At 36.3% G+C, this 24,633-nt stretch overlaps 1 protein-coding gene across 20 annotated transcripts in view; it reads right to left on the bottom strand.

The window, feature by feature from the left end:
* Positions 1–24,633, bottom strand: part of ATP8B4 (ATPase phospholipid transporting 8B4 (putative)) — a 272,767-nt gene that overhangs the window by 75,614 nt on the left and 172,520 nt on the right. For 19 of the 20 annotated variants that reach the window (XM_060618559.3, XM_060618571.3, XM_060618558.3 and 16 more), the window contains 6 exons: positions 23,094–23,259; positions 16,254–16,442; positions 10,438–10,553; positions 7,303–7,467; positions 6,226–6,337; positions 3,902–4,007 (listed from right to left, as the gene is read on the bottom strand). In XM_060618559.3, coding sequence (XP_060474542.3) covers positions 3,902–4,007; positions 6,226–6,337; positions 7,303–7,467; positions 10,438–10,553; positions 16,254–16,442; positions 23,094–23,259 — 854 coding nt within the window. The remainder of the gene's footprint in view (positions 1–3,901; positions 4,008–6,225; positions 6,338–7,302; positions 7,468–10,437; positions 10,554–16,253; positions 16,443–23,093; positions 23,260–24,633) is intronic. The other variant, XM_060618565.3, reaches the window with a different exon arrangement.

Here is a 24,633-nt window from a genome sequence, read left to right as displayed (position 1 = left end):
ATGAATCTAAGAGCTGGTTTTTTGAAAGAATAAACAAAATTAACAAACCTCTAGCAAGACTTCTCAAAAAGAAAAGAGAGAGGACCCAAATAGATGAAATAATGAATGAAAGAGGAAAGATCACAACCAATACCACAAAAATACAAACAATTATTAGAGGATACTATGAAAAATTATATGCCAACAAACTGGACAACATGGAAGAAATGGACAAATTCCTAGACACTCACACTCTACCAAAACTCAAATGGAAAGAAACAGAAAGTTTGAACAGACCCATAAGCAGTGAAGAAATTGAATCACTTAACAATAATCTCCCAAAAAATAAGAGTCCTGGGCCAAATGGCTTCCCAGGGAAATTCTACCAGACATTTAAAGCAGAGTTAATACCTATTCTTCTCAAGGTGTTCAAAAAATAGAAATGAAAGGAAAGCTTCCAGACTCATTCTATGAAGCCAGCATTACCTTGATTCCAAAACCAGACAAAGACCCAACTAAAAAGAAGAACTACAGGCCAATATCCCTGATGAACATGGATGCAAAAAGTCTCAGCAAGATGCTAGCAAATCAAATTCAACAGTATATTAAAAGAATTATTCACCAGGATCAAGTGGGATTCATTCCTGGGCTGTAGGGCTGGTCCAATATTTGCAAATCAATCAACATGATACATTAATGGAAGAAAGGATAAGAACCATATGATTCTGTCAATAGATGCAGAAAAAGCATTTGACAAAAATACAGCATCCTTTCTTTTAAACCCTCAAGAAAGTGAGGATAGAAGGAACATACCTTAACATCATAAAAGCCATATATGAAAGGCCCAGAGCTAATATCCTCAATGGGGAAAAACTGAGAGCTTTTCCCCTGAGCTCAGGAACATGACAGGGATGTCCATTCTCACCACTGTTGTTCAACATAGTCCTCGAAGTCCTAGCCTCAGCAATCAGACAACAAAAAGAATAAAAGGCATCCGAATTGGCAAGGAAGAAGTCAAACTTTCATTCTTTGCATTTGACATGATACTCTACATGGAAAACCTGGAAGATTCCACCAAAAAAATGACTACAGCTGATACATGAATTCAGCAAAGTTGTAGGATATAAAACCAATGTACAGAAATCAACTGCATTTCTACACACCAATAATGAAGCAACACAAAGAGATATCAAGGAATAGATACCATTTACAATTGTACCAAGAACCATAAATACCTAGGAATAAACCTAATCAAACAGGTCAAAGATCCATTCACTGAAAACTATATAAAGCTTATGAAAGAAATTTAAGACACAAAGAAATGGAAAAACATTCCATGCTCATGGATTGGAAGAACAAATATTATTAAAATATCAATAATACCCAAAGCAATCCACACATTCAATGCAATCCCAACCAAAATGGTACCAGAATTCTTCACAAAATTCTAAAATTTGTATGAACCACAAAAGAACCCAAATAGCCAAAGTAATGTTGAAAAAGGAAACCAAAGCTGGAGGCATCACAATCTCGAACTTTAGCCTGTATTACAAAGCTGTAACCATCAAGACAATATGGTATTGGTACAAAACAGACACATAGACCCATGGAATAAAACAGAGAACCCAGAAATGGACCCACAAATATATGGCCAACTAATCTTCGACAAAGTAGGAAAGAATATCCAGTGGAAAAAAGACAGTCTCTTTAGCAAACGGTGCTGGGAGAACTGGACAGCAACATGCAGAAGAATGAAACTGGACCACTTTCTTACACTATACACAAAAATAAATTCAAAATGGATGAAACACCTATATGTGAAACAGGAAACCATCAAAATCCTAGACGAGAACACAGGCAACAACCTCTTTGACCTCAGCCACAACAACTTCTTACTTGACATGTCTGCAAAGGCAAGGGAAATAAAAGCAAACATGAACTTTTGGGATCTCATCAAGATAAAAAGTTTCTGCACAGTAAGGGAATCAATATAACTAAAAGGCAACTGACAGAATGGGAGAAGATATTTGCAAATGACATATTGGATAAAGGGTTAGTATCCAAAATCTATAAAGAACTTATCAAACTCAACACCCAAAAAACAAATCATCCAGGGAAGAAATGGGCAGAAGACATGAACAGACACTTCTCCAAAGAAGACATCCAGATGGCTAACAGGCACATGAAAAGATGTTCAAAGTCACTCATCATCAGGGAAATACAAATCAAAACCACATTGAGATACCACCTCATACCTGTCAGAATGGCTAAAATTAACAACTCAGGAAATAACAGATGTTGGCAAGGTTGTGGGGAAAGGGGAAACCTCTCGCACTGTTCGTGGAATGCAAACTGGTGCAGCCACTCTGAAAACAGTGTGGAGGTTCCTCAAAAAGATAGAGATAGAACTACCCTACAGCCCAGCAATTTCACTAGTAGGTATTTATCCAAAGGATACAAAAATGCTGATTTGAAGGGGCACATGCACCCCAATGTTGACAGCAGCATTATCAACAATAGCCAAACTATGGAATGAGCCAAAATGTCCATTCACTGATGAATGGGTAAAGAAGATGTGGTATACACACACACACACACACACACACACACACACACACACACACACACACACATGCACTGGAGTATTACTTGGTGATTAAAATAATGAAGTCTTGTCATTTGCAACAATGTGGATGGAACTAGAGTGCATTATGCTAAGCAAAATAAGTCAGTTGGAGAAAGACAATATCATATGATTTCATGGAATTTAGGAAACAAAAAAGAACATAGAGGAAGGGAAGGAAAAATAAAATCAGATAAAAACAGAGAGGGAGGCAAACCATAAGAGACTTAAATATAGAGAACAAACCATAGGTTGCTAAAGGTGAGGTGGGTGCAGAGAATGGGCTAAATGGGTCATGGGATTTAAGTAGGACACTTGTGATGAACATTGGGTGTTATATATGTAAGTGATAAATCACTAAATTCTACTCTGGAAACCAATACTACACTATATGTTAACTAACTCGAATTAAAAAGAAAAAAAAAAAGACTTCCTTTTTTTCCCCAAGGTTCATGAACAAAAGTGTAACGATGGAGACACATTAAGGAAGCCATAGTGCTCCACTGTGTTGAGGGAAGGTTATCCCCTTCTAGAATGCAGCAAGATACAAGCAATTTGTCTCTAATTCAATAGTCTGCTTGGCCAGACCCAGGATGGGCTGAGCTTAAATATGCTACTTCAAGCATTAACAAGCAAAAATTGTTATAGGACAGCATTTTTTAAAGTTCTTAGAAAATAATTATGCAGACTTTTAAAATGTTCTTCTTAAAATGTTCTTCTAAAAATTTCACAGTATTCTATATCTCATAAGCATTATATATTTGGGTTTAATAGTAACTATGTCAAAATATCTACTTTCTTTAATGCTGAAAGACTCTATTCCAACTTTACATACCATCTCCTACAGTGGTGTTTTCCAAATTTATCCAATCATAATTTCATCTAGGTCCTTATGAAAATACAAATCCCCATACTCCATCCCCTGGAGGTTCTTAATTTGGGAGCCAGAATGAAGAAGCTAGTGAATTGCTATTTTTAACAAATGCCCTCATTAAATCTGATCACTCATCATATAAGAGCTATTTCTAAAGGACAACCCAAAGTAAATGATTTGAAATCCTTTTCTAAAAATATGTGGAAAATGTTGGAGGCCTGAAGATGACATTTCACTACTGATGTCAAATTTATCTCAGTTTGTCACCAAAATGAATAGGAGTTTAGGAAACATGCAGAAAGAGCTCTATACTCAACTAAGGCCGCAGAAACTATAAAAGGCCTTTCTACTTTCTCAACTATCTGACCTTCCCTTTCCCCCTCCCTCACTCCCTGTCTTCCTTTCCTCCTTCCTTCAACACTTACCTGAGTTCTTCTCTGACTTCCACTGCCGTGTTCCCTGATATAATGAACACATCATTCATATCATCAGTCAGCATGTTGCAGGCATAGCCAATGTTGATGGCAGTTTCTAATACAAAATAATGTTCAGTTAGAATATTAATTAATAACATAAGTACTTTTCCATAACAGTTTTGAGGCATTGCCCCTTAATGTCAGAGAGACCACAATGAGTAATAAAACACAAGAAACCCAGAGCTAAATTCAAAGACCCAGGTTCCATGACCAAATTCACCACTTGCTAAATCCATGGAGAAGTAGCAACATCTATAAATTCTCAGCCTTCTCATCTAGTTTTTGAAAAAACTTCTTGATTCCCAAAATTAGTACTTAAGAAAATACCCTAAGATCCTGTGATACAGTGAAATATTTTTTTCCCTAAAGTCCCAAATACTGCCTCTGAAAGAGCTGACATACTTAATTTAGCAATTATTCAATCTGATGGGGTAGACACATTGAAAAAAACTCACAAAATGTTCATTTGAACAGCAAAAATGCTCTTATGATAGCTTTATAGTTCTCCCACACGCAATATTGCCATTTCCCCATTAAGTAAATAAAACTTTGGAATGTGAGATCACCTCAAAGACCACCCGGGAATGCTGCTACTAGGTAACTGGAGAACTACATAATGTTGAGCAGTCCTTCCTCTCCTTCTGCAGAACTGGACCCTAGGATAATTAGGTAACCCTTCCATCTTCGATAGGGCCATTTGTTTCTAATTCTATTGAGTCATTAGGCTCTAGTTCTTTTCTTTTTTTTATGTTTATTTATTTTTGAGACAGACAGAGACAGAGTACAAGTGGGGAAGGGGCAGAGAGAGGGAGACACAGAACCAGAAGCAGGGTCCAGGCTCTGAGCTGTCAGCACAGAGACCAATGCAGGGCACGAACTCACAATCAGTGAGATCATGACCTGAACCAAAGTCAGATGCTTAACTGACTGAGCCACCCAGGCGCCCCAGCTCTAGTTAATTCTGTAGAACAATTAGATTTTTCTTAAGTCTCAAGGCAATTGATAAAATCTTAGCATATTCTTTGTATATGCCATAGAAATGAAAGTTCAATGAGAGTAAACCTGTGGATATTCATAAGTAAGTGAATAGTTGTGAATGTACCTACTGATCAACACCAAACTCTAAGAAGTCTCTGTTAACACACCACAGAGCTCAACTCTCTAATGTTTATTTTTTATAATCAGTGATTTGGGTGAACATATAGAGAACTGATTTATCCTATCTACAAATCCTCCAATGTCCTAAAAAATATGTAACAAGTAGAGAAAATCTTGAAAACATATGTGTGCCAAGTAACTAAATATTTCTGATTTACAGATGACCAAGCATAAAATGACATTTGTTTTAACCATTACTGATAGCAATAGATCTAAAACGTATTGATCCCTTTTCATTCTTAGGAAACAGAGTACTCTGAACATAATGACTCTTTCTCTGCTGACTTGGTGTTTTGTCATGTCTGAAAGTGGGTCAGCTCTCATTGTACCACTACGTGGGCAGTCCTGGAATTTAGCCAGCTTGCACTGGTACACCTGTGTTGATTGTTAAAATGTCAAAATATTTCCACACGAGTTGATAAACAGCTGCTTCCCCGAGTCTCCCCAAACCTCCCAAACATCAAGAAACTAACCAAGTAGCCCTGAGGTATCCAATGTGCTGCTCCAGTGCTGTGCCACTCTCTGTCCTAACTGGGGGAGGAAGTACCCATGTGAAACAATAGCTAAACATTATTTAATGCCATTGTTGCCTACAGGTGAAACTATTATATTTAAGAAGCAATTGCACTGAAACTCAAATGACCCCAGGGTATACTACAGAAGATAATTTGTTAGTTTGTTTTCTTTTGTTTTTAAATAATAAATTTTTGTAATGTATTAGCTTTCCTTTTTATATTTCTACTCCTTACTATTTGAAGGACTGGGAAAATATCTAATTCATTAGGCTTTCTGTTTAAATTTTACCAGAGAAATTATTGCCCTCCCCCACCCTCTCTCCCACCGTCCATGGTGCCTGGATGGCTCAGTTGGTTAAGCATTCGACTTTGGCTCAAGTCGTGATCTCCCGGTTCGTGAGATCTGGGCTCTCTGCTGTCAGCTCAGAGATCACTTTGGATCCTCTCTCTCTCTCTCTCTCTCTCTCTCTCTCTTTCTCTCTGTCCCTCCTCTGTTCACTCACACTCTCATTCTGTCTCAAAAATAAATAAACATTGAAAAAAAGAAATTAATCCCCCCTCTTTTCAAGACATCATCATCATCATCCATTTTCAAATTACCTTGTTTGTCTCCTGTTAGGACCCAGATCTTAATATTGGCTAGTGATAAATTTGTAACCGTTTCAATAACACCCTCTTGTAACTTATCTTCTACAGCAGTAGCACCTAGTAGCTTTATTAAAAATAGAGAATACCATATGTTAATGCAGGCAAACAACATCCACAATATGTATGGCTTTTAATCACAGAGTTTAGAGGTCAGGGAACATGAACTGAAAATGGAAGTTATGATGCACTGACACAGTAAGCATCTTATTATGTGCAGAGATGGGTTGGGAAGGACCTCAAAAGGAGGCACACCAATTAATGGCAGGGATCCTGGAAGTTAGAATTCACATGAGAGATCTGATCTGCTCAGATAACATATTAGCATAAACCATCAGAAGCCATTTGGGCTTCTAAGAACTGAAGAACTCCCCAGATGCTTCCCCACTTATGTCAACATGGAAAGGTCCAAAGGGGAGCCCTAATCTCATAGTAAGGATCACCAAAAAGTAGAGTCATTGTCCTAAATTAACAAACCAACAGATGCCATAAACTAAAAAGTGAAGATTCTTGTAGAATATTTTACCCAGAGATGAACATAACATGCTCCTTAGTAACTCATGATAGATGAGCATAATGGCCAACTGGGGCCTCAGGGAGGAGCAGTTTCTAAAGCTCATACTCTGGGAAGCACAGATATCATCAGAACCTCGTGGCCTAGGATGGTTTAGAGCTATAGCCACTCTTCATGGCAAGTTTTCCTGCTCTAAAAAGGTAGATCATAAAGCAGGGAGAAAAAAACCCCAACATATTATCAAGTACATACCAGAGGCTGACAAAGAATAAAGATGCTACTATCTTCTACTTTGAGGGGACAATTGTATAACCTACTGCTAATAGAATTAATCCTCTAGGCTATCTAGGGCCATACATGGAAAACTTGAAGCCAATATATATAGTATGACTCAGTGTTTGAAAGGGGGACATCAGCTGTGTGCAAGATGATTTAGCAATGAATTACTCCCATGCTAGATCTCTAAACACATACTATCCCTTCTGTAAACACAAACCATCATGCTTCTAAATGCATACCATCAAATCCCTTTCAATTTCTTCATATAGCCCAGCTACCCGTTCATCTCTCTCATCTATAAGAGTATTTGCATCTTCAAGCATCTTATGCCATTCTTTAAAGTACTTGTCATCCAGATCTCTGTATGCAATGGCCAAAGTTCGAAGACCTTCCCCTGCAAATTCCTGCAGGAGCAGAAAGAAATTTAGGAACCATCAGAGAATAATAATCATGGCAACAACAACAACAACAATTTTGTCCCAAGAGTATTATTTGGCCACGCTGACCTCCAACTTTTTAATCTCCTTGGAAATGGGATAGAATGTTTGTATTTTATATTTTATTTCTATGTGGTTAAAACACTCAGGGGAGCTAGCCTTCTCCCTAAAGACAGCTTAAATACCTGCTTAAGTGTCCTAGCTGAGAAGTGATCAACCACACCCATTACTTGAGATATCCATTTGAAGCAACATATATTGGTTCCAACCTATCCCCTACATGAAGAAGCACTCTTGGCAATAAGAGACCTAGCCTGTTTCATGGCTCATGGCACTCGACTTCTAGTGGAGAGGAAAGGCTTCTCAGAGGAACCATAGGTCTCAAATCAAAGGTAGGAGCTCTCTCAAAATATGGCAGCATGACATCTCAATACTCTTGTCATGTTCCCCTTAACAATACAGCTGTTTCTAAAATTAACTGAGTTCTACTTCTGTTTATGCTTGAAGTCTTCCATAAGAAAAAGTACAGATGAATAAATAAATGCTGGTCAGGCAACAGAAGTCAAAGCTTATTATGCTGTAATAATAACCTCTAGGGGAAAATGGGAGAGTAAGACCAAAAGTTAATACAAATGTTTACTTCTGGGAAGTAGGACTAGAAGTGGAGGCTAACTTTTACTCATCATTCCAGATCGTCTATAAATTTTCTCATTTTCTGCTATATGAAAGTTTTATTTTAATAATGAAAATTCTCAGAAATTGTAACAACACCATCAAGTCATGTTATTTTTAAAAATCATTATTTTTGAGACGCTGATTTCTATGGAGTTAGTGTGTAATAATTGGTCAATTAATTGAAGAACCATACGTTTCGTTTAGTGTCTCAGTAAACTGACAATCTCAAGTGATACCTCTGATGTTTTATCCTTCTAATAGGAAAAATAAATAAATAAAAACAGGAGACTGGTAGTTGCTTACGTGTCTCACATAGTCACAATAGCTAGAAACATATGTAGATTGCTTTGTGGAAATGCTGGAAACCTCCCACTTTGTCTAGGCCTCCAGTGGTCATTTTATGGGCCTCCACACTGCAAGTGTTTTTATAGCATTTCTGCTCCTTTGGACAGTGCCACCGAGCATATCTTCTCTGCTGTGTTCTGGCTTATAGAAAAGACGTAGGTCTGTGATCAGGCACAAGTTAAGCCATGACACACCCTAATTAGGTAAATGAAAAGAAAATTCAGTGCATATGACAATGATGTGGTTTCGCCCACAGAGACCATGAGAAAAAAATTATCCAAATGTATCTTGTAGGCAATTGGTAGCACTCTGGACATTGCAGTCACATTTTGCAAGACCACCACTGGGTCCCCTACTGATCTGAAAATCTAGTTACTTCCTTGTAACAATCTTTTGTCCTCTTAATTCACAGAAACGCTTCTTTGCCTTTAACTTGCAACCGCACTGAGCATTACCAGTGCTCTCCTCTCTGTTCTGCACAACAGTGAATTAACTCTAAGACGGCATTACAAAAGGGGACAGATGATTTAAGTTATTTAATTAGTGCATGAATCACAAGTTTAATCCTAAATGAGCATTTGAGCAAGGTCGTTTCCTACCATTAAACAATTCAAAATCAATTATTAAATATAAACTGAAAACCTCAGAATTTAAAGCCAAAACAAATAAAGTAAATGAAGCAAAGAGCAAGTCAAATCGATGCTACCTGGAAAAAAACTCTTGTGCATAGAAATGTAAAAAGACCAAATTAGGCTTCCTATACTTCAGTATGAAAGGAGAATGTATGAAATCCAAGGCCTGTGGTGTTTGAGCAACGGCAAAAATCAGATACTTATGATTCCAATGTTGTTTTCAGAAAAAAAAAAAAAATTAAAAAGACCATGTCGGCCTTCTGGAAGAGATTAAAAGAAAATCAAGAATGCTCTATTCGAAAGACAAAAACAATAGCTATGTTTGTAACCAATATTACTAAACCATCATTCTTTAAACTTAAAGTCAGGCAAAGTAATTTTTTGTTTTGCTTTGTTTGTTTGTTTGTTTGTTTTTTAAAGATCCAGGGAATGTTCTGTATTAAATATAGGGCTTGACAAAGAACATGAATCCTCAATAATTTTTTAAAGGAGAGAAACCAATGAGGATATGAGAGTTTTGACCAGCTGCCCTTAAAGTTCATATTCGGTTAAATGGAACCTCAAACAAATATCAGAAAGACACCTGAATCTCAGGTTTAAACCAGGTTAATGTTCACATTAAATCAGACTCTTACTCTTTTGCATATATATATATATATATATATATATATATATATGCGCCAAAGATTAGTCCTGCTCCCTTCAGAAAGCTTTTATAAAGATACTATGCATAGTCTCAGAATGTATGCATTTGGTAGCTTCAACCTAGAGAACATAGGTGACTCAATATAATTTATGACCTGATCAGAAGGACCCCTGGAGGAGAAAGCTGGCTATGATTTTCCCCTCAAGCATCTAAACACAATCCTAAACTATTCGCTAGGGGTAATCATAAAGGATTCCTTTGGTGTCAGACACATTAGAACCCAAGGGAAAGCAACTGTCCTGCTCCTCTTCCCAGAACCCGTCCAGTCTCCAGGGAAAAAGCCTCAAACTGCAGGAGAGTTAGAGCAGGTGTGTCCCGAGCCTTTCCCTGGCCAGAGTTCAGGAGGCTACACGCAGCAGCTACTTCACAGCTGCTGTGTGTTAACCTATCTGTGGTAAGACTGATCAGACTTTCAGCAGGACAGGGGTCCATGTGCCAGTTTCCAGACATTCACTGGCACATTTTCTTGTGCTTTCTATTTCAAAAGTCACATCATTTAGCTTATATTTTTAAAATAAGACCTAATCACAGGAAATGGCCAAAGGGCCATTGTGCTAACCTTAAGACAGAGGCACTTACACTGAGATGGTCTGTCGTCAAAGTCAGAAGGTCTTCATTGGATGGATGAAGTTTTTCAAACAGAATAGTGTCTGCTCCTTTGGAATAAAGCTTTATCTGTCCTTCTGGGTTTCTAACTGAAAAGAAAAATTTTGCATAGTAGATAATCAATGAAATCCGTCAAAACTAGACTTTCCTAGGACTCCAGCCAGGAAATTTGGAAATGGGCATAACGTTTTAGCTAGTAGCAAAATACTCAGTGTCTTTAATTAGAAGGTCACTATCTAAGTCAATTGGCTTTATTCCTGTTCTATTAACTTAGAAATATTCCATCTACTGGAATCCTTTGATTTCCCAAACTCAGAAACAAGTGTTTTTATTCTGATGTATACAACCTTACTATTTTTCTTACCTACTGTTTTGAAGAGTTGATAAATTCAAATTAAGCCTTCTGGATTGAACAGAATTGAGAGCTTTGCTTGCCTGTCTCCTATTGCAAAAACTCAAGACCTACCATAGGAATCAGCTTTTAGTATTATACCAAATGATATCCACATGGAATTCTAGTCATTCAAAGCCATGGTTTATGCATTAGTTCTCAGTCTTTGCTGATGTTTTTCTTTATCCTCTTTACTCCTTGGGAATGCCCTTTCTTTCATTCTTGGTGGTTGATTTTGGGGTCACAATCCAGGCTGCAAGCATGCCTCACACGGGGCTTTCAAAATTATTTTCTACCTTCTTTTAACTGGAAGTCTGTATTAGTTATGGCTATATTTTTAATCTGCCCCCCCCCCCCAGGTTTGAGAATGACAGCCCTGATGAGGATCCCCTCATCTCCAGTCCTTAAGCCTTCCCCTGGCTGTGCCTCATGTTGCTTCAGAAAAATCTTTTTTGAAACCACAGAATACTTGGCCTACATTTGTAGGCATGGTTTTACAGCTTGGCACATACTATATACTTAATTACTTGTTGAATGAATGACATGACATGACAATATATTTCTTCCAAGTAACCACCTACAGTTTGAAACAACTTTCTGGATCACAGTTCCACGGTCTGAACACTGACCATCACAAGTTTCATCAAGTCAAAGACTACTGCATGCTTTCCATTCGATTATACCTTTTCTCTAAAAACAGAATGCCTCAAAACAGATGAACATGAATATTCACTATTAATAGAATATAAAATTTAGAACTTGATTTAAAGAAATATAAATAACAAAGTACAGAGAATTAATTTCCATTCTAACCTTTTACTACTCTTAGCTAAGACTTAATCTAGTCTAGTTTCCTCCTGGGTTTGAATATGTATAATGCACCTTGGGAACTGTTTTGTGTTGACTTATCCAGGACTTGTCTTCTCTCCTAAGACTGTTGGTCAGCTCTCCTGGATGCCAGAACTCATGCAGTTTTTCTTGTGCCCTGGCTCTAATTGCCCCCATTGTGGAAAGAGTTGGAGGGTGGTGGAAAGCATATATAATTTATCTAACTGTTCAAGTGGGGGAAAAACATTTAATTCTAGGGAAGCCTTTCTTGCTTTTCTTCTACAGCAATCCAATTTAATAATTTCTCCCATATTTTCTCCCTTCTATCACCAGAGCTATAAAGGCAAATTATGTGCCTTCTACTTTTACCAGTATGACTTCCCTATGACTGTTTTTTATAGTCTAGGCTAGGACATCAGTTCTCAAGCTTTTTGGTCTCAGAACCCCTATGCGCTCTTAAAACTTTGTGAGAACTCTAGGCCTTTTTAAGCGGGTTAGATCTAATAAGATTTACCATATTAGAAATTAAAGTTGAGAAATTTTATTATAGCAATGGTCTTAGAACACTAATTATATTACTATAATAATATGACTATTATAATAATTATGATAATAAGCATATGACATATTAACATAGGTAACATTTCTATGAAAAATAATTATATTTTCCATAACAAAAAAAATTAGTTTTGGGAATGGCATTGTTTTACATGATTACAGGTCTGGTTTAAAAAACGGTTAGATTTCCATATCCACTTCTGTAGTTCAATCTGTTGTGATATCACACATCATGCGGCTTTTGTAAAACTCCACAGTATACTCATGAGAAAAAGAATAAAAAAGACAAATACCATTAGTATTATTATGAAAATGTTTTTGTCCTTGTGGATCCTCTGAAAACCTCCCAAAGTTTCTTAGGGTTCCCCAGACCACACATGGAGAACCACTGGTCTAGGAAATCACACCAATTATGATTTGTTCAAATCTCTTACCATCTCTTTGTCTCAGTTTCTACATGTGAAAAGGAGATATTTAAACAATCTAACTCCTAGGGTCCTTTCCAAGCTATATTCTTCTCATTCAGTAAACAGTTTACATTTCCTTCATGTTTCTTAATCAAGCATTAACCCCTTAGAATTTGTGTGAATTCAATTTCATGGAATCCTGCTTAATTTTACTCACTAAACCTTTCCTTTTGCAGATCAACAAGTTTTTTTCTCTTCATTCAAGGCTCCTAGTCATCTCTGCTAGGAAATCCCAAGGCTAATCATATCTCACTCATTTCAGAAGTTAGCCTTTTTAAAATCGATTTAAAGAACACAACAGTTTTAAATGGTCGAGATAACATGTGGGCAGAGTCTGGACAAAAGTCATAGATTTTTAGTTATAGATTCTTCTCCTCTTACCAGTCCTTTATACATTGTTGTGCCTCAAAGACTTTCCCAGGTCTAATTCCCTCCCACTCTTCATGCAGTCACATTCATTTCTAAGGCTTCAGGGTACATTGACAGGATGATTGATTTTAAATGTGTATATCCTGCCCAAATCCATCTCCAGCACTCCCTTTGAATATGTATATCCAACCACCAGCTAGATACCTCCTTTCGGATATGCTCAGCCACACTAAATTCAAACTGCACACATTATCTTCCTCCAACAACTAGGTATCTCTCCTATGTCTCTGCCCCAATAACCAGTTTCACCCTTCACTAAGTCTCCCAAACCAGGTAACCAGCCATCATTCAAACTCCTTCTCTTCTACCACCCATACATCCAACTGCAGCCATGGATTTCTCTTCATCACCTTATCTCTTGCTTATATTATCACATTAACCTAAATGTTCCACTTATTGCAATCCTGCTTTTCTTCAAACTCCTCTGTAATCTATCTGGAATTATCTTCACACAACTGCATACAACCCTGCAATAGCTTCCCTCTGCCTTTGGATCAAGTATGGACTCTTAACCATGGCATAAACAGGAATCATCAAGACCTTTCCTTTTTCAGCCTATTTTGTACCCTGCTTCACCATCTTCTCCTGGGTGCAATCACACAGAACACTTTTCAGTTTCACATTCTCCCTTAGCTTCAAGTCCCTGGGACATGGTAGGCACTTACTAAATATTTGCTTAATTAAGTTGAATTATAGTTATGCAAAATTCAAAATTCATTGAAAGCAGCTATGCCTTTGTGACATAAAAAGAAAAAAAGTCACAAACGGTTTCCAAGTTTATGCTATAAGAGTAAATGTAATAGCAACTCTGTGAATGATGATGAATAATTCTACTTTGCCATATCTCAGTTGGATGCCTATTCATATATACATATAGAAAAATGCCTGTCATACGGCAGTGTGATTTATACTTTGATCATCTCTAAAAAGTTTACAGTTGAACAGGTCTTACTAAAGATCTTGCAAGGGCTTTTCAAGGAGCTAGACTAATTTATTTTTCTTTAATGTTTACGTGCCACTTGCCTCTATTAATATCTTTGAATTTTATCTCTGTATTTTTATTAGAATTGGTCCTTCCAAAATTGTACAGTAAGATTTATATGTTTATCAGTATAGTAGATTCTATATCCTCTGACAAAATTCTATACAGAAATCTATTTTTATTTAAGTAACTGAATTAAACCAGGGCTCTTGCCTCAGAATGAAAGTAGTACTAGTATTGAAACTACACATTCATGATTCAATGAATGATAGCACCCCTCCTCCAAAAAAGGAAGGAGGAGAAAGAGGAAACAGAAGAAGAGGAAGAGGAAGCAGAGGAGGAAGAGGAAGAAAGAGGAAGAGGAGGAAGAGGGGGAAGAGGAGGAGAAGGAGAAAGAGAAGGAGAAGGAGGAGGAGAAGGAGAAGAGGAAGCAGCAGCAGCAGCAGCAGCAGCAGCAGCAGCAGCAAATATCTGAGTCTTCACATCAGGGTGTTGTCCCCACAGACCAACCCATGTGACAATCATGAGACTAGCACTGTTTTATTCTTTGCCTTGTTATCAGAGACTTTTCTACCCTAGTGGAGCCCCTCTTTCAAATTCCTTCTGATTAAAAACCAAACAGAACCTAAATAAAGCCCATAAGCCTCCATGCATTCGGTGGTGGAACAATACCTTGCTTCATATGGGATCCATTAAGTCAAATATCTGAAGTTTGTGGTTAGGCTGTGATTTCTCCACAGCCCATAGTGGTGACTGATGCTGGGGAAAAGCCAAAAATTTCCCTGTGTAGCAATTTTACATTTTTGTCAACACCCTCATAGCAAAGAGAAGCCAGTTCTAGGCCAACCCAACATTAGTAACACCTCCCCTGAAGCTGTAAATAGAAGAGAGCTTCTGCTGATATATGGTTAGGCCAACGCCTAGAGCAGCGTATGTGCTCATCGGCAGCACTGACAATGACTGCCTACAGCCTGTTGTTAAAAAAATAAACATAAACATCCCCAGATGATGTTTGGTTTTTACCTGCTGAGAGCATTCTACCACAGCTACTTTCCAGTAGTTAGAGGCCAAAAACCCAACCATGTACACACACGTTTTCCACAGTAGAAATTGATTTAATATGTCCAGGATATTCATAAGTTACAAAGTATTGGCTTAAATTTTACTTAACAAGCATTTATAGAAAACCTACTATGTGCCAAGCTCTATGCTGGGCCTTGGGCTGGGTAAGATGGCTAAAACACAGCACTGCCCTCTAGCACATACTCTAACAACTGGGAAGGTCATGAGTATCATGGCACTGGTATCACACTGGTGTTATGAACAAGGTGCTCTGAAGAACAGAGGAGAATGCAGTTAATTGATGAGTAGAAGAATTAAAAGAACAGGTGGCATTTAAATTGGACATTTCCAGGTGAGTAGAAGTTTCCAAGAAAAGAATTAGGGAAAAAGAGTCTTAGGTAGGGGAAACAGCACACACAGAGGGTGAAAGCGTACAACGCATGCCTGGAATGCAAGACCTAGTAAGGCTGGGCAAGTTTGAGGAAGTAGAAGATAAATAGACTGAAATCAGATTGCAAATAATCTTGAATGCCATGCAAGAATGTTACCCTCTAAATTCTAGGAAGCTACCAAGGTTTTTTATGTAGGTGATGGCAAAATCAGGTCAATATTTTGGAAAGAATACCTTGGTATCAGCACAGAGCATTATTTTAAGGGGAAATAGTTTTGAAGATATTGCAATAATACAGGCAAGTAGTGGTAAAAGCCTGGGAAACATCTCTAGAAAACACAATGAGTAGTAATTGAGGATCTATTAGTTCTGTGTGTCTCAGTTTTGTTATCTTTAAAATGGGCGTTAAAATAATAGTACCTACCTTACAGGGTTGCTGAAATAATTAAATCAGTTAATTCATGTAGACAATCTACAATAGTGCTGGATTCAATAAGCACTTGCTACCCATCAATTATACTTACTAGTGCACTGTTGAGGCTAAGTTGAAAATGAAAGTTTATCAAGTTACAAAAATACCACAATTCTCAGTATGTAAGTAGGAATGAAATAATGCTTAAGAAGCATCAATGTGATGAGTACTACCAAAAGATCAAACATAATCTCAGCTACCAGTCATACCTATGACAGACATCCTTTTTCTGATATTGTTGAAGTCCAAGAAGGCAAGAAGTTGGTAAGTAACCAGTGTTCCCAATTCTTCTATTGTTATTGTCTCTGAGGTTCGAGACTTAAAAATGAACCCCAAATTTCTTGCAGCAGTCACCAAAGCCCCTTCATCAGGTGACTGAACTTGGTAAATCAGCTGCCCTAAAAGGAAAAGAAACTATCGCATTAAACTATAGCCAAAATAGATTGTATTAAACAAAAAAAGTAAAAGAAACAAATGTATTGATATTGAGAATAATCACTAATATTCACAGAATGCCAGTGCTAACTCCAACTCATCCTATAACACTCAACTCAAGTGTTAGCTCCATAAGTCAGAACTTTTCTACATGCCAACCAGCCAGACCAAGTGCCTATACTGGGAGATACTACAGGACACCACCCATACCACCATCAGAGCCCCTGCCATCTTATACAAAAAAATCCATCTATGTGTCTGACTCTCCATGATGCTGAAAGTTCCTCAGGTCAGAGGCCATGGTTTTGTATTTTCAGTGACTAGACATGTGTAGTGAAAGTTTCACAAACTAAAACACTTAATATGTATTAATGCTCATAATCCTCATGATAAGCCCTTGAGGTAGGGATTATTAAAAAATTATTATTTCCATTTTATACCAATGACCTATGACTGAAGAGTTTATATGATTTTTGCAAGATCACACAGCCAAAGAGTTGATGAAGCAGGTATTCCAAGTTCCACTTCAGTCTGCTACTAATGACCAGTTTATTATAATGCATACAAGAAACCGCTTGAGATGTAAGAAATCAAACCACTGTGCTCATTCTTGGCGCCTGATGTGTATGTATCAGGCTGGGAGGAAGAGGGGAAAAGAGAGAAAAAGAATGAACTGAGCAAAAAAAAAAAAAAAAAAATCAAACTAAACCAAACCAAAACCAATAAACTATAAAAATAGAGCATATACAAAGACATTCTATATAAAATTATATTGTCTTTGTTTATAAAAATACATTTGAAAAAATAGGCAAAGCTATATCCCTATCTACTGACTTCAGGCGATGTACAAGATCAATTCTTAAGAAAATGAGTTGCATTATATACTATGATTCCTTTTCATGTAAAAGAAATAACTACCTATCTACTGCATATATTAATTTATATATATTAATATAATTTATTAATTATAAATTGATTTATATTTATATTTTATATTAATTTATATTTATAAATAAATATTTATTAATATTAATTTATATATATTAATATATATATATAAGGGTGAAATGATGACACCAAATGTTACCAATTGGTTACTCCTGTAGGGGTGAGATTAGAATACTTCATGGATGAAATTATTAGCTCTGCCTTTATAAATTTTGTAGTGTGGTTTCACTTGATACAGTAGGCATAAATTAATTTTGAAATTCAAAAGGGAAAAAATTATAGCAGTTTCTTTATCTACCTATGAAATTATTTAACTTTCACTTCTTCAACATAGTAAACTGGGTGCCAGGACCAACTTCCCTGCTACAAACAACTACAGATTCTGTATAAAACATTTTAATAATTTTAAATACATCCATAAAAGATGTACTGGCAAGAAAATAAGAACTATTTAGGCCAAAGATGAAGAGAAAAAATACAGATAGAATAAAGGTATTACTGTAGCCAGCTTTTGCCTTGAGGACATTTTCTGATCATTGATCATTGGTTTCTAGCCTCTGAGAGCTTGAGTTAGAGAAGACGTAGCCCAGGTAAGAAGTTTAACGGGAGACCACCTCTTAAAACTGGGCCTCCAAGGGTGCCTGAACGGGTCAGTCAGTTAAGCATCTGACTCTTGGTTTTGGCTCTGGTCATGACCTTGTGGTTTTGTGAGTTTGAGCCCCACCTCAGGCTCTGCATTGGCAGCATGGAGCCTGCTTAGGATTCTCTCTCTCTCTGCCGCCCCCCCTCCCCACCCCCCCCACCCCCGCCATTCGCACTGTCTGTCTCTTTCAAAATAGATAAATAAACTTAAAAAAAAATGCCTGGGCCTTCAAAAGACTACTCTCCTGGTATAGAGGAGAACTGGATATCAGGGCCTCCTTCAAGAGTGCCTGTAAGGAAAAATTATCTACCTATAAGTGGAAAGAAAAATTTTTTCTGCTGAAACTTTAAGACCAAAGACTGACTTTCACACATATTTGCATCCTAAATTCATAATACTTGAGTGACTTGAAAAAAATCAAACTGGAAATTTAGTTTAATATGTTCCTACATTAGAACACTACAAGTCCTTTATGGAGGTACTAGCCTTCATCTCAGGACCCAAAGAATTTCTACAAATAAAGTTCCAAGTAAAATGATCATCTCACAGTGAAAAATCATTAAAATCACAATAAATAAGACACAAGCAGAACTAACAGAAATAATCTAAGATCTTCAAAAACTTCAGATGTTGGAGGTATTAGAAATAGCACACTCAAATACTTGATAGATTTCAAAAAATTTTTTAAAAAGGCATAAAATTAGGCAGATTTGAAAAAGAATCAAAAACCTTGTAGAAATTAAAAATTAAAAACTGCATATAGATATTGCTAGAGAAAGAAGCAGTGTACTGTGAAAAAAAAAATGGAGGAACTATGAGAATATATCCCCAAGAGATAGGGAAGAGAAGAAATGAGAGACGTGTTAAAACACATAGAGAAGAGAATGAAAATATCTGACACTGAAGATCTAACATGAGAGGGAAAATGAGTCAGAGGCAAAGCTGGAAGAAATACATGGCTAAGCAAATACCATGTCATGGTAAAAAATGATACTCTACAGATTCAAGAATCTCAATGAATTCCAAGTAATATATTTTTCAATCCACACCTATAGTGATAACATGGAAGAAGAAATCTTAAAAGTAGCCAGGGAGATAAGACTGACGACCTTCATGCCACAATTGGACTAGGAACTGACTATACAGTAACAGAAATAGCAGCAGGACACAGTGGAATACCTTCAAGGTGCTAAAAGAAAATTTTCACCTTAAATTTCTGCACATAGCAAAATGTTCAAGAATAAGAACAGATGAAGTTGTTTTTCCAAAGTTTTTGAGAGTTTATTAGCAGGAGGTTCTCTCCTAAAAGAAATTATCAAGAATACACTTTATGTCAACAGAAGATCAGAGTTGGGACAAGCATTAAAGAGCATAGAAATGAGTAAGTATGTAGGATAGATCTAAGCAAACACTGACTATAAAAACAATAAAAGTAACCTCTTGGGGGATTAAGAAAGAAAATACATGACAAGAATACTGTATAAGTCAGGACAGGGTTGATTAGTATTGAAGGGTTCTAAAGTCTTTGTTTGGTTTAAAAGAAGGCTTAGGCTTTGATAAGTTCACTATGCTAAAATTTCTAGGCTAACCACTAAAATACAAATAAGGATTCCAAAGCAGAAGTAAAAATGGACTAAATCCATAAGAGGGAAAAAAAAAAAGAGAGAGAGACTAAGACAAAAGTTGGGGCAAATGTAAAGTACAAAATAAGATGGTAGAAATAAACTAAATGTATCAATAATTATATATTAAGTACTTAAAATCTACACATATCAATACTCAAGAAAGATAATGGACTAAATGTTCTGCTTAACCTTTAGTTCTATCAAACTATTCTTTTTAAATGTCAAAAATTATCTCGTTCATGAAAGATGTGCCTAAAACACAAAGAAAAAGATAGATTGGCAGGAAACAGTGGAAAAAAGATAAATAATGCAAATACTAACAAAAGCAAAATACCTATAACTATATTCATATAAGCCAAAATAAACTTTAAGGCAAATATGTGAAAATTGTGTAATTGAGTAGTCAAAATAATCCAAAGAGAGGTAGAAAATTGAACAATACAATTAACAAACATTATCTAATGGATATATTTAGAACTCAGTGCCTAATAACTACAGAATACACATTCATTTCAAGCACACATGAAACATTTACTGAAACTGAACATATACCAGACCATAAAGCAAACCTCAATAAATTTTAAAGGATTGATATAATGAGGCAGTAAGAAAAAAAATTCTAAAACTTTTATCTTTCCATACACTAAAATAGAAAAATCCTATTAAAACACTTGTATTTTCCACTTTTCCTGCCTCTGCATTTTCATCCTGGAGAAGGGAATGAGAATGTCAACTTCTCCAAATGACTTCTCCATGAAATAGTACACCTTTGAAATAAAAGCAATAGCTTCAACTATAAATTATACAATTATAAACTTTAAGTTTGTTAGATTTGGTTCTATTCTTTTCCATAATTAATGTTTATATTAAAAAAGTTTGTTTTCCAAGGTACCTTAACATACATGGATTTAAGCAATCTATACTGTAAATAAATCTTTAAAAGGAGAGCAAAATAATCCTCCCTTACTCAGTGATATAATCCTTCACTTAGAATTTGATATCTTAAAGCAAGAGATAGAAGTAATTTAAAGATATATACATCTTCCTCTCTTTACTTCAAAATACCTTTATATGGCAGGATGTTAGCCAATATCCACAAGAATGGGTAAAATTTAAGGAAGACCACACTAAATGTTGGTTCGAATGTAAAGGTACTACAGCTCTCATACACTGATGGTGGGAATGTAAAATAATGCAACCATTTGAAGAAAAATGGTTGGGCAGTTCTTATAAAGTTAAACATATACTTATACTATGATCTGGCAATTTTCATACCTAAGTGTTTACCAAATACAAATTAGTTAAATGTTTTTTTTAAGACATAAAAATGTTTATGGCAGCTTTATTCATACTAGCCCAAAGCTGGAAACAACCCAAATGTCCATGAACAGAGGACTAGAAAAGAAAATTATGGTACACTCACATAATATAATATTACTCAGCAATAAAAGAATGAACGATTGGGGCGCTTGGATGGCTTAGTCAGTTAAGTGTCTGACTTCAACTGAGGTCATGATCTCACAGTTTGTGAGTCTGAGCCCCACAACAGACTCTGCTGTCAGCACGGAACCTGCTTTGGATCCTTTGTCTCCCTCTCTCTGCACCTCCCCCACTCCCACACTCACTCTGTCTCTCTGTCTCTCTCTCTCAAAAATAAATAAATAAACTTAAAAAAAAAAGAATGAACTATTTACTGATACATCAACATGGATGAATAACAAAATCATTACATGGCATGAAAGAAGTCAGACACAAAAGAATACAAATTGTATGATTCCATTTTTATGAAGTACAAAAACAGGCAAAATTCATCTTTGATGATAGGAATCACAGCAGTGGTTGGCTGAGCAAGGGGGTTGGGAATATGGACTGGAAAGGGATATCAGTAATCTTTCTAGAGTAATAGAAAATATTTTTACCCTGTTGGGGTGATATGAGTAATCTCTCTAGAGTGGTAGAAAAGATTTATACCCTGTTGGGGGGGGGGGTTACATGGGTACATATAATTGTCAAAACTCATCAGAGAAAACACTTAAGATCAGTGTGTTTTACTGCATTTAATTATATCACATTGTGAGAAAAATGTAAATCATACTAGAAAATAAGAATGAATACTATTAGTAAACTAGAAATTTGAGGAATGTCTGCAAGATAAAAAGTAGATTTGATCAATGAAGAAGAGAAAAATGCAGCACAAAGCATCTGCAAAAGGAAATGAATACAGAAGTAAGAGAAATCCCCAAAAGAGTTTCCAAAGTCAGAGTTAACAAATGAAAAGAGAAGTGCTCTTGGGGGCATCATTAGTAAAGTTAGTTGAGGAAGTGTACTCAGCACTCCAGCCCATTTGAGCTCCTCCATCTCCCAGCTTACTGTGAACAGGCTTCAGTGACCGTTGCCTCCAGAATAAAACCTTCCCATGTTACACTACACAAAGTACATAATCCGCTTCTGGAAACCTCAAAGATTTGAGTTCTGCAACTGGAGACCAAAACTAAGAGCCCGAATTACTCCAGAAGTCCACAAGGAGAAGAGAAAGAAAATGAAAGAAAAGAACCCGGGTGAGTGATGTTTTCTTCCAGGCCAGACCTTAAGTACAACTCTCTCTCAAGTGAGCATATTGGCACAGATTCCTAGCACTAGATCTGAAAAAGTAAGACAGTTAACCCCAGATGCCATATGAATTCCTGGAGGGAGGAACTCCACACCCAGAAGGCCAGCCATACATTCTACCTCTTCCACACAGTATTGGGAGACTGGTCACAGTAATCAGAACCTACATTCACCAACAGGCAACCAAAAGTTATCAAATGTTTGAGAATATTAAAGGTAGACACAGAATTCAAAAAACAACATTCTATAATATGAAACCTCATAAAGGAAACAAAAGAAAATTTCAAATCAAGAATAATTAAGATCCTTAAAGAGATCTAAAAAAGTATGTAACATTAAAATAAAAGCAGATTGCTATTAAAATAGTTCAGGACATGAAATAAACTCAAAGGCAAAGATAAAATAAACGTACTTAAAGGCACCGTGATATCCTCAGATAAAAATATAATTAATCACTGCCCTCAGAATTATAAAGATCAGTTTAAGTCATAAATGTAACAATATGAATCCTCACAGCAATTAAAACTGGGGGAATGGGTTAGCCCAGCATATCAAGGACGCAACTAAGGCTTGAATGTAATCCCAACAAAGAAAACAAAAATAAATAATAGAGAGAGAAAACATGTATACACACATATATATGACATACATATATACAGTTGACAGTCTTTATATATTTCACTTTTGAACTGAAATTACTTGGGTGGTAATTTTTACTCAATCACTGGCAGCAGAAAGAAATCAAACTTGTAAACAAGGTTCACCACTGAAACACACTTTGTACTTACCTGCACTATTTTCCTCCGACATGACGGTGTGGCAAAGAGCAAGTACCCTAAGAAATTCATACACTTTGGAATCCCCCAGTTTAATGGATTCCATCAGACGGTGGTCAGAGAACTGACATGTTCTATCTGCTTGGGGATTGACTGCGAAATCCACAGGTTCATTTTTCTGTAGAAGAACAATAGAAAAAAAAAACTATATACCTCTTTTCAATAATAACCTTTTAAAATTCAAAAATGCTTCCTCTATATATTTTTAGTGCTTGTATGATTTTTCAGCCTCAAACATCTGGCACTACAATGGCTTTCTGTTTCCTCATTACTGTTAAATATTATCTTCTCATTTCAGAGCCAAGCACCAAAGCAGTAAACCTTCCAAAAGGATAAGGAAAAAATATCCAATGGGTGTACAGATCCTCAAAATACTTATTGCAATTCCAAAATACAAAGAAGCCCTGAAAATGGTAAGTTTTTTTCAAAACCTACTCAATGGCAAAACCTGACCTGACTTGAGCTCATTTTGGCAGCAAAATCTGACCTAGAATGGTATGTGTCTAATTATAGACTTTTTTAGTCCACTTAGTATGAATTAATATTTTCCAACACAAAAATATTAATGCATTTCATTATAGAGTGCTTTCTGAGATCCCTCTGGAAGTACTTGCATAATATAATGATAGGATTAAAATTGGGATCTTGAAGAGATATTTGTACTCCCATGTTCACTGCAGCATTATTTACCATAGCCAAGAGGTAGAAACAACATAAACATCCATCAAAAAATGAATGAATAAATAATATGTGGTATACACATACAATGGATTATCATCCAGCCATGATCCTGTCTTTAGGCACAACATGAGTGAACCTTGAAGGCACAACGTGAAGTGAAATAGGTCAGTCACAGAAGGACAATTCCTGCATGATTCCACTTATATGAGGTACCAAAATAGTAAAACCCACAGAAACAGAAAGTAGAATGGCTGTTTCCAGGAGCTAAAGGTATGGGGAAATGGGAAATTGCTGTTGAATGAGTACAGGTTTCAGTCACTCAAGATGAAAAAGTTCTAGAGATCTGCCTTGCAACATCATGAGTATTGTTAATCACAGTTTAGTATACACTTAAAAGTATGTTGAGTAAAAAAAGAAAAACATGATAAAAGAAATAGGGTACAACAAAAGAGTGGACGATGATTCAATGGTAACTAATATCCCTGTTAATTCACTGACTTCCGGAAAACACAGAATGTACTTCTAAAAGTTTATTACTCAAGACACTAGTCCTGTGATAATGTTTTCGCTAAAAATAGTTGATGGGGAAATACTTTTAATATATCCTTTTCTTAGAGACTATAGAATGTTTTATATTACATCCAAGTATATGTATACCAAGTCCTGCATACAGGACACTCAGTTGTGTTTATCCCAGAATCATAGACTTACTTAATCATAGATTGTTTTGTTCATGTGATAAATTTTAAGAACTGCATTAGTGGAAAAAATTATCAACTCGCCGGTAAGGAGTAAAATACACACTGACCTT

The sequence above is a fragment of the Panthera onca genome, chromosome B3 (assembly GCF_046562875.1).
Source record: "Panthera onca isolate mPanOnc1 chromosome B3, mPanOnc1 haplotype 2, whole genome shotgun sequence".
Lineage (NCBI taxonomy): Eukaryota > Metazoa > Chordata > Mammalia > Carnivora > Felidae > Panthera > Panthera onca.
This window is presented reverse-complemented; position numbering and strand designations above follow the sequence as displayed.